The sequence below is a fragment of the Theropithecus gelada genome, chromosome 18 (genome assembly GCF_003255815.1).
Source record: "Theropithecus gelada isolate Dixy chromosome 18, Tgel_1.0, whole genome shotgun sequence".
Taxonomy (NCBI): domain Eukaryota; kingdom Metazoa; phylum Chordata; class Mammalia; order Primates; family Cercopithecidae; genus Theropithecus; species Theropithecus gelada.
This window is the reverse complement of record NC_037686.1, coordinates 56694186-56708075: the sequence shown is the minus strand read 5'-3', so window position 1 is coordinate 56708075 and position 13890 is coordinate 56694186. Positions and strand designations below refer to the sequence as shown.

At 38.2% G+C, this 13890-nt stretch overlaps 1 protein-coding gene across 1 annotated transcript; it reads right to left on the bottom strand.

The window, feature by feature from the left end:
• Nucleotides 1-163: 163 nt before the first annotated feature.
• LOC112611560 (serpin B6-like) lies at nt 164-13448 on the bottom strand. The gene is given in 6 exon segments (XM_025365500.1): nt 164-568; nt 2223-2378; nt 7331-7473; nt 8179-8296; nt 12244-12393; nt 13284-13448. Coding segments are annotated over 6 exon segments (1137 nt in total).
• Nucleotides 13449-13890: the final 442 nt, after the last annotated feature.

Below are 13890 nucleotides of genomic sequence, written 5' to 3'. Positions count from 1 at the left end.
CAAGCATTCTGAACAAGGAATTTCAAAATCAGGTTCCCAATACCTCATTTTTCACCACAATAATAATAATATCACTTTGAGTTGCAGGCATACTGTAAAGCATACAGGAAAAGTAGATCAGTTAGAGAAAAGAGAAGGACTATATCCAATGACTACTATTTCCTTATGGAGAGGAAAACCGGCCACAGAAGAGAATACCATTGGTTTTGCTGTGCTGGATAAAGAAAAGGAAGGGATGGTCTGCACGGAATGTGGGGATGATTCGTAAGCCCTGGCGAACTATCCTGCAAGCAGTAGCAGCTGCTGCTTCTGTACCTTCCTCATTAACCTCCACAAAGGACTTGTGCGTGACCTTGGACAAGTACAGATCCTTCTTAGATGACATTCCTGTGAAGTCTGCCCTGTCCTGTTCAAAGGCATCGACCATGCCCATACTGCGAAGGACATCCTCCATGTTGTAAGTTTCCTCTAGTTTAAATCTAGGAAGGAAAACTTCCATCTCTCGTTCATGCATCTTGTCTGGCTTTGTCCATTCTATGAATCTCTCATAAGAAAGTTCTTTCTCCACCTAAAACAAGAGAGTTGGAGATTTAAACATCTAGATCAGTGTTGTCCAATGGGACTGTTTTCTATGATGTTAACACTCTCCAGTTGAGCTGCCTAATGTGCTAGCCATGAGCCTAATATGGCCACTGAGCACTTGAAATGTGGATAGGGCAAGAAAGGCCTGTTTTGTAAATTTAATTTTCGTTAATATAAGTGTACATCATCCCAAGTGGCTAGTGGCTACTATATTGGACAGCACACATATGGAAGACAGCACGTGAATGCTGAGCCATTCAGGTAGGAGATGACTTTATATTTCAATGCTTTGATTCCTAAATTCCAGAAACTGCCAAACCTTTTCCCTGAGGCAGACACTTACAACCTGGAGTACATTTGTAAGAGAATGACTGTCCTCTTTAAAGTTGGTTGTTGGCCAGGTGCGGTGGTTCACGCCTGTAATCCCGGCACTTTGGGAGGCCGAGGCAGGCGGATCACGAGGTCAGGAGATCGAGACCATCCTGGCTAACACAGTGAAACCCCATCTCTACTAAAAATACAAAAAATTAGCCGGGCGTGGTGGCGGCTCCCGTAGTCCCAGGTACTCGGGAGGCTGAGGCAGGAGAATGGCGTGAACCCGGGAGGCGGAGGTTGCAGTGAGCGGAGATCGCGCCACTGCACTCCAGTCTGGGCGACAGAACGAGACTCTGTCTCAAAAAAATAAATAAATAAAGTTGGTTGTTGTATCTTAACAAAAGCATGTTGATGTAGGGCATCTCAGACTTGTCTCCGCTTTCACCCAAACTCCCTTTTAATGAATCCATCACCATTTTCTGTTCATTTAACTTCCAAAACCTCTAGGCCTTTCGGCCTTTCCTCCACCTTTGTTGCTGCTGCCTTCATTCAGGCCCTTGTCATGTCTTGTTTGAAATGCCACAGCGCCTGCTTTCTGATATGTCTCCTCCATTCTCGCTCCTTCCAATTTGTCCGTTGTAGCCGTAAGGATTAGCTTTCTTTAAAAAGCCAATTACTGCCCTGCTAAAAGTCTTCACTGACTCTCTACAAACTTGGCACTCAGTGTGCTCCATGGGCCAGCGGCTTCCGCATCACCTGGAAGCTTGGTGGAAATGCCCTATCTCAGGCTCCACCCCAGTCCTACTAAACCCAAATCTACATTTTAACAAGATCCTTTGGTGATGCGTAGAGTCACAGCAGCTCTTCCCCAATGACTGCTTTCTGAGGGGAAAACTCACAACTATTGGGCAAGGCTGGAAAGAAGACTACTAATATTAGTCAATGTCATATTCTGTGCATTGAAACAAATGCCTTGTATAGGCAATCCCCTTTATCCTACAATAACCCTCACAGAGAAGTACTGACATCAATTTTCATGGAAAGGAAAAGCTAAGAAAGCACACATTTCTAAATTGTAAAGCAGGACCTTGAACTCTGACCTGGTTTGTCCCCAGTCTGAGTCCTTTCTGGAATAAGACTATTTTCTAAAAGGTGTTCAACACTTAGAAACCATCCCACTGAATGTAACCATAAAAACAGAAAAGGGCATGTGGCCAAATATGTCAAGGAAACACTGATCAAAGCACATTTTCAAAGTTTTTCCCTAAAAGGCATCATCTGAAAGCCTTTACTATGATACAATGCATACTTTGAACACTCATTACCGTTTCCAAATCAGTGTTTTCATCTGGAAGCATGATGATCATATGCAGCTCCTTTCCAACATAGGGAAGCACCAGAATTTCGGTGAATATTTCTTTTGCATAGGTAATTTAAAAAGTAGATTTTTGAGACATCATTTGCACAGGTTTTCCTTTGTTCTATAATGAAAACAGTTAACCATTTAAGTTGAAGCACAAGAGTTGAATATTGGACATAATCAACAGAGTTGGCAAGTGTCTGTCTGCAGTAATGCTTTCTTCCCTTGGTCTCTAGAACCTTGTATTAGCCCCTGCCTTTACTGGGTCATGTTCATTACCTCGATCTCCAACCGCTGGGGTTCACATGGCTCAATCCTTACCTTACTTTCTCTTGGTGATCTTGAAGGGAATCAGGATATGCCACCCCAAAATACACCACTTTGGCTTAAGAATTATTTTGAGCTGAAGGCACTTGAGTTCCTGAAATATCTTAACTACTTAAAAGCAGAGCCTCCCAAAAGGCCTCAAAAGAACTCAGCTGTCATAGGTTAATTCCTTGGGAACAACCTTAATTTTCTTAAAGATGAGAACTCTGCACACACCCAGCCAGGCATTGTCACTTGACTATTATATCTGCCATCTATTCTACTCTGAAGGATCCATTTCTCTTTCCCCAAAGTCATGTCTTTTTCCCTAAGTGCCGTTCCTTCCCCTCCCTTTTCCCTAGTGAGTTAGGTAAATATACCACCAATTCTAACCACCCACTTGAGTTACTCATCACTGAGTTCTCCCATGGGTATGCGGGATGCACATGTTAATAAGTTTCTGTTTGTTTTTCTCTTGTTAATTGTCTTATGTTATTCTAATTTATTAGGGCCCCAGCCAGAGAACCTGGGAAGATCAAAGAAAAAGATTTCTTTTCTCCCCTATAATTTCATTGAGTGTCATGAATCTAAATAGGAAACCCAAATTTGCACCTCTGGCCTGGAGCTCACCCCAGTAGTTCAGACATTCCATTTTGCTGCCTACTCAACATCTGCATCTGAACATATAAAAGAAACCTCCAGTCTAACATGTAACTCTGGGTTCCCCCATTCCCTTCCAGGTCTGCACCATCTATTTTCTTCCCCATCTCAGTTCACAGGGACGCCATCCTTCCAGTTTTCAAAAGCCCTGGAGTTAACCTTGACTCCTATCTTTCTCTCACACTACAGATCTGACCCATTAGCAAATTATATCACCCCGTTTGTAAAATGTAACCAAAATCTAACCTGTGCTGCCTTCACTGCTATCATCCTAGCCCTGGGTGCCCTGTTTCTGCTCTTATCCTCCTTGTGGTTATGCTCAGTACAGTAGTCTGAGGGACTCTTAAAACTTAAGTCACATCACTCCTCAACTGAAAACCTGTCTGAGTTTTTCAGTTGGAAAAAACTCAGAGCAAAAGCCAAAATCCTGGTAAATTGTGCATCATGATGGTATTCAAAGAGTTTCAGATTTTGGAGCATTTCAGATTTCAGATTTTCAGATTCAGGACCCCTAATCTATGCTTAACTCTGCTGTTGTGGGATTAAAACAACCAGAGACAATATGTAAACATAGGAACATGGTTGTTTGAATAAAATTATATGCATAAAAATAGGTGGTGGGCTAGATTTGACTGTGGTCCATAGTTTGCCAACTCCTGGCCTAGAGAATTCCTCTCCTCACCTCCAAACCTCTAGCCTTGCATTAGAAAAGGATCCATTCTTGGTCTTCTATATTAACTGAATTATTTAGTAAATATGCATTTGTGTAGATGTTTTGTTTTATTTAGGAAGAGAAGTACTAACTAGAATTAAAATGAAAGAAGTAATATCAAATCAAAATCTGTGCTCTTTGAGGAACCAAATAGGTTGGTGTTCTTACCACCCATTGCAACTACTTTATATTGCCTTTCTCTAGTATAGAGGCTAGAATGGAAGATATAATTATTCACCTCCTTAAAGCGTAAAACAATTCTGGCCAGTGAAATATAGAAAAAGTTTCCTTTTATGAGTAAAATGGTAGAGCCTCAGGAGGAGAAGACTTTTGCACCACCCCTTTTGTTCTTCTAACTTCTTTATTATTATCATACTTTATGTTCTAGGGTATATGTGCACAACGTGCAGGTTTGTTACATATGTATACATGTGCCATGTTGGTGTGCTGCACCCATTAACTTGTCATTTACATTAGGTATATCTCCTAATGCTATCCCTCCCACCTCCCCCCACCCCACAACAGGCCCCGGTGTGTGATGTTCCACTTCCTGTGTCCAAGTGTTCTCATTGTTCAATTCCCACCTATGAGTGAGAACATGCAGTGTTTGGTTTTCTGTTCTTGCAATAGTTTGCTGAGAATGATGGTTTCCACCTGCATCCATGTCCCTGCAAAGGACATGAATGCATCCTTTTTTATGACTGCATAGTATTCCATGGTGTATATGTGCCACATTTTCTTAATCCAGTCTGTCATTGATGGACATTTGGGTTGGTTCCAAGTCTTTGCTATTGCAAACAGTGCCACAATAAACATACGTGTCCATGTGTCTTTATAGCAAATAGACAAACGGAGAGCCAAATCATGAGTGAACTCCCATTCACAATTGCTTCAAATAGAATAAAATACCTAGGAATTCAGCTTACAAGGGATGTGAAGGACCTCTTCAAGGAGAACTACAAACCACTGCTCAATTAAATAAAAGAGGACACAAACAAATGGAAGAACATTCCATGATCATGGATAGGAAGAATCAATATCATGAAAATGGCCATACTGCCTAAGGTAATTTATAGATTCAATGCCATCCCCATTAAGCTACCAATGACTTTCTTCACAGAATTGGAAAAAACTACTTTAAAGTTCATGTGGAACCAAAAAAGAGTTCACATTGCCAAGACAATCCTAAGCCAAAAGAACAAAACTGAAGGCATCACTCTATCTGACTTCAAACTATACTACAAAGCTACAGTAATCAAAACAGCATGGTACTGGTACCAAAACAGAGATATAGACCAATGGAACAGAACAGAGCCTCAGAAATAATACCACACATCTACAACCATCTGATCTCTGACAAAAACAAGAAATGGGGAAAGGATTCCCTATTTAATAAATGGTGCTGGGAAAACTGGCTAGCCATAAGCAGAAAGTTGAAACTGGATCCCTTCCTTGCACCTTATATAAAAATTAATTCAAGATGGATTAGAGACTTAAATGTTAGACCTAAAACTATAAAAACCCTAGAAGAAACCTAGGCAATACCATTCAGGACATAGGCATGGGCAAGGACTTCATGTCTAAAACACCAAAAGCAATGACAACAAAAGCCAAAATTGACAAATGGGATCTAATTAAACTAAAGAGCTTCTGCACAGCAAAAGAAACTACCATCAGAGTGAACAGGCAACCCACAAAATGGGAGAAAATTTTTTCTATCTTGTCATCTGACAAAGGGCTAAAATCCAGAACCTACAAAGAACTCAATCAAATTTACAAGAAATAAAACAAACAACCCCATCAAAAAGTGGGCAAAGAATACAAATAGACACGTCTCAAAAGAAGACATTTATGCAGCCAACAGACACATGAGAAAATGCTTATCATCACTAGCCATCAGAGAAATGCAAATCAAAACCACAATGAGATACCATCTCACACCAGTTAGAATGGCAATAATTAAAAAGTCAGGAAACAACAGGTGCTGGAGAGGATGTGGAGAAATAGGAACACTTTTACAATGTTGGTGGAACTGTAAACTAGTTCAACCATCGTGGAAGACAGCGTGGCGATTCCTCAAGGATCCAGAACTAGAAATACCATTTGACCCAGCCATCCCATTACTGGGTATATGTTCTTCTAACTTCTTGCCTGCGTTATGGGCTTAATGCCTGATCTATCATGAGACCATGAGGAAATAGGTAATGTTCTAAAAATGACATAGCGGAAATAGAGAGGTTTGGTCCCTGGAAGTTTCACCAATATCCCACATCAGCCCTGGCCTCTGACCACCTCCAGACTTCCTGTTAAGGGAGATGAACTTCAGGAGTGTAAACACTATGAGCAGGGTTTTCAATGACATCCTAACATACATCTTATTAAAATAAATTTCAAGGAGAGAAATATTTTGCCAGGAGAAAATATGACAGTTCATTTCAAAATAAAGCTAGAAAAAAAATTCATTTATTGAGAAACTGAAGACTTTGGCTTACATTGGCCTGAAAGATTTAACTAATGGTCAATGATCAGTAATTACCTTAATTAACATATTCTGTCTACTTTTGTGTATGTCCAAACATTTCTAGAGTTAAACAAGAAAGAATAAACACGATTTAGAGAAAGATAAAGAGCCTTCTGCAAATAATATATTCAAAATTGGAGGTAGCTAAACTCTGTCTGTCCTGTGTATGTGTTTTTGCTCACTTGGTTTTAAGCAAAAATTTGTGCTTGTTTAATATCTTTATTATTAAAAAAAAAGACTGAACATAATTCATTGGTTCAGTACTTACTGAGTACATGGGTGTGTCAGGCACTTGTAGCATTCTCTACACTCAAACAGCAACAAGCAGAGCAGGAAAAGAAGACACCTGATTCAACCACTCCAATGCCACCAGGGAGACAGGCAGGGGTCACTGTGACAGCTTAGAGGAGGAGACAGCTTGGGGAGGTGCACTGTCAAGAAAGGCATCTCGGAGGGAACGCTGGCAGAAAGAAAGGAGCATGAAGGTACAAAGGGAAATGAAGATAGAGAAACAGGCAGGATCCGGATCATGAAGGATCACATCATACCATGGAGTTTGAACTTTATCTCACAAGCTTTGGGAAGCCAGTGGCTATACACTCTGTACACTCAGATTTGTGGTATAGATAGTACCCAGTATAGATGAGATGAGATAGGGTGCTGGACCAGAGGCCTGGGAGTATGTAACCACGTTGGTTGAGACACCAAACAGCGATAAAGGGAAGGAGAAAAGTCTCAAGGTTTGGAGGGGAGTCCAGCTGCTGAACTACCGAAGGGTCATGTCCAGTCAAAGTTATTGAAGTTAAGCTTCTTGCAGGTGTTAAAGCCAATAGGACAGTTTCTAAAATCACCTTTGATAGTGCAAAATACTCACCTTGCTGATTTTAAAAGGCATTTCCCTAGTTTTGTATTTCTCAAATGAATGATCCCAGTTTCCTTTGAAGTAGATGGCATTCACGAGAATCAGCTTAGTCGAAGAATCAACTGAACCTCGAGGCAGCACCTCTGTAATTTTACCTGTATAGAAGAGTTAAAGAACCATTTACCTAAATGTATTCCTTGATGCTTGTATCAGGAGGGATATTCAGATTGTGTGGTCTCTTTGAGAAGGCAACTATGCATGAAAGGAGTTCATGGTGTCATGAAATATAACCATGTAAAGGGATGCTTGTCCTTAAAACAACCATAGTAACAACACTGCAACAAACAGTTGAAATTGAATATAAGCTCTAGGAAGAAGAATTCCACAACTTGAAAAGAGTGCATAAAACAAACAAGCAGATATTTATAGGCAGAGGATGAACTGATAATAGATTAGGTAGAAAGGAATAATTGGTGACTATGGCATAAAGAAAGAAACAAAGAATTGTCAAAAAAGTGAGCAGTTGTAGCAAGTGTAAAGAACAGTTTAAATTAAGAAGAAGGAAATTTTATTATTATTAATGAAAATAAAACCTACTTAGTACTAACCGGAAAAGAAGTCAATTGAAATGTAGATTGTTCTGAAGAAACGTACTGAATATTGAGAAACATCAGATACTTGGTAAGAGTGGGGATAAAGCTAGAGAAAATTTCTATCCATTGGCAATATTTCAGAAGCAAATTTTTAAGATTTGCATAATTAGAGAAAAAATCACTCCTTTTATATTTGACAATTTTGTAAAGAAACTAACTATAAAACTGTTAAAATATTATTGAAATAGAAAAACAATATGTTTTCACCTTCAGTCTTATCAGCAACCCAGGCATTTATGTGTCTTCTGCAAGTCTCTGTATCCTTAACAAAGTCAAGGTTTTCTATTTTTGCTTGGTAGAATTTGCTGCAAGAATCTGTAAAACACTAGGATAAACCAAGCAACATAATTTTATAGCTACAGAAACAAGACCAACAGCTTACTTCTTCATTGTGCCACATCATAAAATCAATAATATTATGATTTAGCATACATTTACAAATATAAGGAATTAACCAAAAGTTCAAATTCTTTTCAGCAATATTTACTCTTAGCTTGTAAACTAAGTAATATAGTGGTCTGCGTATCAAATAATTTTCATGACCTGCTGGATCCTTGAAGACAGTAGCAGTGCATCAATGACATGATTAAAGACACAGAGAATTATTCAAGAAGACCTAGCAATCCTTACCTGTATGCACCTAATAATTGAACATCAAAATACTTCAGACAAACACTGATAGAACTAAAAGAAGAAACAAATAAATTCATTTTTATAATTGGAGATTTCAACACTCCTTTATGAGAAATAGACCAATCCTGCAGGCAGAAAATGAGTAAGAACATAGTTGAACTCAACTTTGTTTTTCAAGGCTTTGAGATTCTGTGACTATAAAATGTGCCACTCCTACAAACTATTAAATTTGTTGAGTGAGGATTAACACAGCAAGTGCTATGGCTGCCTCTTCATTTTAGAACAACAGAATATAAATACGAGTCTACCGTTCCATAAATTATATTGGAAAAATATACAATTCTAGGCCAGCAATCTCCATCTGAACCTTCTGGGATGATGAGAATGGTGTAAATCTCCAATGTCCCAAGTAATGCCACATCGGCTATTGAGCACTTGAAATGTGGCTAGTTGGACTGAAGAGCTAAACATTTAATTTTATTTAATTTTAATTAATTTCATGGAAACTTTAGTAACCACATATAGCTAGTGAGTGTTTCAGACTACAATCAACTTTGCAAAAAAAGTTCATACTATGCCGGGCGAGGTGGCTCACACCTGTAATCCCAGCACTTTGGGAGGCCAAGGCGGGCAAATCACGAGGTCAAGAGATCAAGACCATCCTTGCCAACATGGTGAAACCCTGTCTTTACTAAAAACATAAAAAATTAGCCAGACGTGGTGGCAGGCGTCTGTAATCTCAGCTACTTGGGAGGCTGAGGCAGGAGAATTGCTTGAACCCCCCCAGGCAGCAGAGGTTGCTGTGAGCCGAGATCGTGCCATTGCACTCCAGCCTGGGCAACAAGTGTGAAACTCCGTCTCAAAATAAATAAATAAATAGATAGATAAATAAATAAATAATCAAACTATATTTAGTTAATATAGTCTGTAGAATTATAATATTAACAAAAACCTACATTATGTCATATAAAAGCAGGAAATTTGGTGGAAATTAAATGGACTGAAATAGCTAATTTATTGATCATGCACTATAGAATTGTTTGCCAAACTTTCCCTCAAACTACTCACAGCTAACTATTTAATTCCCCTCTTCAGAATTTTGTGGGGTTTTTTTGTTTGTTTGTTTTGTTTCGTTTTTACAGAATTTTCTACTTCTATTTCAGCATAGCATTGGAGAGGAAATGTGACAGTAGTTAGGAACACAATTTCTGCAACTTACTAGCTGTGTGACCTTCAAACACTTTCTTAATCTCTTTATGCCTCCGTGTTCTCTCCTGTAGAACAAGGAAGCAGTAATAGCTACACCTCACAAGATAACTGTGAATTCCTATGAAATATCACCTTTTCATGTAGCATTTTTGAATTCTTGGTATGTTTCAGGCACTACGTAACTGATTTATGTACATTATTTCACTTAACCCTCCCATAACTCATGCCTTGCCAAAATTGCTGGCTCTGCTTGTTTTTCAGTGGTTTGGAAATTGTTTACATCTCTCAATATGAAAAATAATCTGAAAGTAAACTGATGAATCTCACATATTGATGACTTGTTGCACCCCTAGGTGATCTTTTTATCTATTAAACATGTTTTAAAATAATTGTTTGCTATTTTAAGTTACTATTTTACAAGCCATCACTAGTCAAAGTAAAATAACATCTAATTATATATTGCTATTGGTGCCAGATTCTTGGAAATAAGAATAATTAATTAATTAATGAGAAACAGATGACAAATAATTCTCATCTCTTTATTTTACATTTCAGTATCAAAATAACATTTAAAATATCAATGATTTTCTTAAAATAGTCACCAAAAATGGATATTTGTTTGTTAACATTTTGGTTGTCTTTATATAGAAAATTAATAAAAAGCTGGTAATAAAGTTAATAGTAGCTAAGACTACAAAAATAAGCTGTAAAAATCACAATACCGTACACAAATCTTATAAATATTTGACTTTATGCCTTACAACCTTCACTTTATACCAATTCGTTTTGAAACAATTAATTTAGAGTCTGAAACAAGTTTGAAAAATAATGAATAAAACCATATAACCATAAGAGTGATATCCTAAACATAAATGATTCTTATAAACCAGTAAAAGACATCCATCCCCATGGGGAAATGTGTAAAATAATACGTAAATAGGTAATTCACAGAAAAGATAGAAATGCTCAATAAACATAAGAAAAATTGTTTAGTTCCACTAACAACCAAAAACTTTAAAAGTTAACAATATGCGGTGTTGCTGATGGTGGGTGGAAATGAACACTCTACAAATATGCCTTTGGGATCGTAAAATGGCGACAGTACTGTGGTGAGCAGCTTGGCAGTATTTATTAAAACTTCAAAGCTTCATTCCCTTCCTTCTGCAAATCTGTCTTAGACAGTAACTTACGCACATACGAACAAAACTGTGTACAGGATATTACTGTCTGTAATGGCCCCGGTTAAATACAGCTGAAATGCTCATCAAGGAAAGAAATGTTTCCTACATCAAGATATGACCGTACTTAGGAATATCAGAAAATGGTTAAAAAGAGTGATGCAGATTCACACAGACTGAGGTGGAAAGAATTTAAGACACATTGTTAAGTAAAAGACCACAAAGTATAAAGCAATATGTATAGTATAATAATATTATATGGGGGAAAAACTCACAAAGCAAAATTTCTAGATGTGAAGGAGGATACACCTCAAATCTATAAAAGCTTTGACATTGAAAAGGAGAGTCATGGGGTTGGACATATGTTGATGACGACTCTTGGTTTATATATATTATATGTGTTTTCCTATATCAAGAAATTACTTGAGTAGTTTTGGTTTTTAAAAATAAAAATGTCGTGGCCAGGCGCAGTGGCTCACACCTGTAATCCCAGCACTCTAGGAAGCCAAGGCGGGTGGATCACTTGAGGGCAGGAGTTGAAGACCAGCCTTGCCAACATGGTGAAACGCCATCTCTACTAAAAATACAAAACTTAGCCAGGTGTGGTGGCACACACCTGTAATTGCAGTCACTTGAGAATCAGAGGCAGGAGAATCATTGAGCCAGGAAAGTGGAGGCTGCAGTGAGCCGAGATTGTGCCACTGCACTCCAGCCTGGGCAACAGAGTGAGTGAGACTCCATCTCAAAAATAAATAAATAAATAAATACATTTTAAAAATAAAATTTAAATTTAAATGTCATAAAAGCACTGTCAGCAAATACGACCAGTATAATTAGCCAAAAGTAAGCTTTAAAAGATTTTCAGTGTCTAAAAAGTAAAGCAAAATATTAAAATGTGTAAAACATTAAGAAAGTGTCACAATGCACATAAACGTTAACAATATCTGCAAAGCAATTACTAGAAATACTCATTTTGATCATTTCTTTGTTTTGGCTGATTCTTTTCCAATTGTAAATGTGTGTAAATTCTTTTATAAAGATTATCTCATTAAAGCTTCACAAAACTGGGCAGTATTTGCTCTAAGACTCATTTTATAAATGATAAAATGGAATCAGAGGAGTGTGTGAGGTTCCTGAATGGAGTCCTGGATTCAGACCCACCTGTATGAATTCATAGCCCACATTCTTTCTACTACTGTCCATCACCCATTACTATCTTTATTTTCTCCAATGAAAAACAAGTATGACTTACCGAGAGGAAGTCATAAGACTTTTCTCCAAAGAGCTGGTTAGCAGTTCTAAGCAAGTAGTGAGTGCCAGTTCTATTAATTTCAGTGAGAAGTGACTGAAAACTTTCGTGAATATCTCCATCTTCACCTCCAATTTTACTAAAAGAAAGTGCCTGAAATTAAACAAAACAAAAAAAAAAAAAAAACAGGGGAAAATAACATTTTCAGTATTCCTTGACTTCAAAAAATAGGCACAACACTAAACTTAGCACTAAGAGGTTTACAGATCCTTATTGTAGCTTAAATGACGATTAATTAAAGATGAAAAGTGTCTTGAAAGCCACCCAGTCTCCCTACCTATAGCTCTTCTCAGTCCTGCCTATAATTACTTCCTAAAGGAAACCAAAGTTTTCTAAGTATTAGTATGAGTGGAAATGCCTTTTGCAAATCCTAACAAAATGTATCTAGTTATTTGTGCTCACTATTTGTGGTAGTTTGTCTGAAAACACAGCTGCCAACCATATGTTCCAGCTCTGCATGCACAGGCTGCTCCTGACATCAAAAGATGGAGTCTCTCTCCCCTCCTGTGGGATCTGGGCTGGTCCTGTGACTTGCTCTGAATAACAGAATGCAGACATGATACTGTCCTTAAAAAGCCTAGCAGCTTCCATTTTTGCTCTCTCATAACCCAGCTACTATGGTGTAAGGAAGCACAAGCTGTCCTAAAGCAAGGATACACAGAAAAACCTGGAGGAATGGGAAGACTTGCTTGTAGGGAACTAAGGCCCCAGCCACCAAGCAGCACCAAGACCCAGACAAGTGAGTGAGACCTTCCTGGACCTTCTAGCCCAGTAGCCTGCAGAAGCACCCACATGAGTGACCCCAAGTCACCACGGATGGTCAGGCAGTGGTAACATGCTCCATCCTGCCAACTCTCCATCCACATCCTATGATACTATCAAAGCTGTCTGTTAAAAGAGGAATTTCTTTGGGACTTGAAATGTAGAAGAAGAGCTCAACTGAGTAGTAGCATTTATTGTTGTCTTGAAGTGGCTCTAGGTACCTGAGACATCTGGGCTGCAGTGTTTCCCTTTGCTCCCATGAAAACCATGGCCAAGGCTGATGACATGCTCATGGGTGAAAAAAATATGTTGTTTGAGTTGTTTTCCCCTAGCTTTTTCAAAAGGTTTAAGGCAAAGATGCCAGTTGCTTCTGATAGGGCGTCCATGACAGTGAACCTGAAACAATGGATTTTAAAACAACATTACATCAATGTGGGCTTACATATGTATTGTACTTTTACTCTTATTTATTAATAAATATGGTTAATACTTTTGTTCAGTGAGCAAATAGGTACACATGCAAAAACTACACTAGGGCTTTTCTTGCAAAATTTCATTTAATCCATACAACGTGATGAGGTAGGTGCTGTAAATATCTGCATTTTACAAGCAAAGAAATGGGGCATTAGCTGTTTTTCCTTATGTTAATATTGCTTTTTCTTCATTTCTTTAGTTTTCAATGTATCTCTGGCAAATTTCCCCCTAAATTTTCTACAGATCAGTCAAACATTTTTAGTAATTACTTTATATGTTCAACCACATATGAAGAACCTATCAATCCCATTTTTCATCTCTCAGTCTTTCAGTCTGCTGATGAGTGCAGCATTC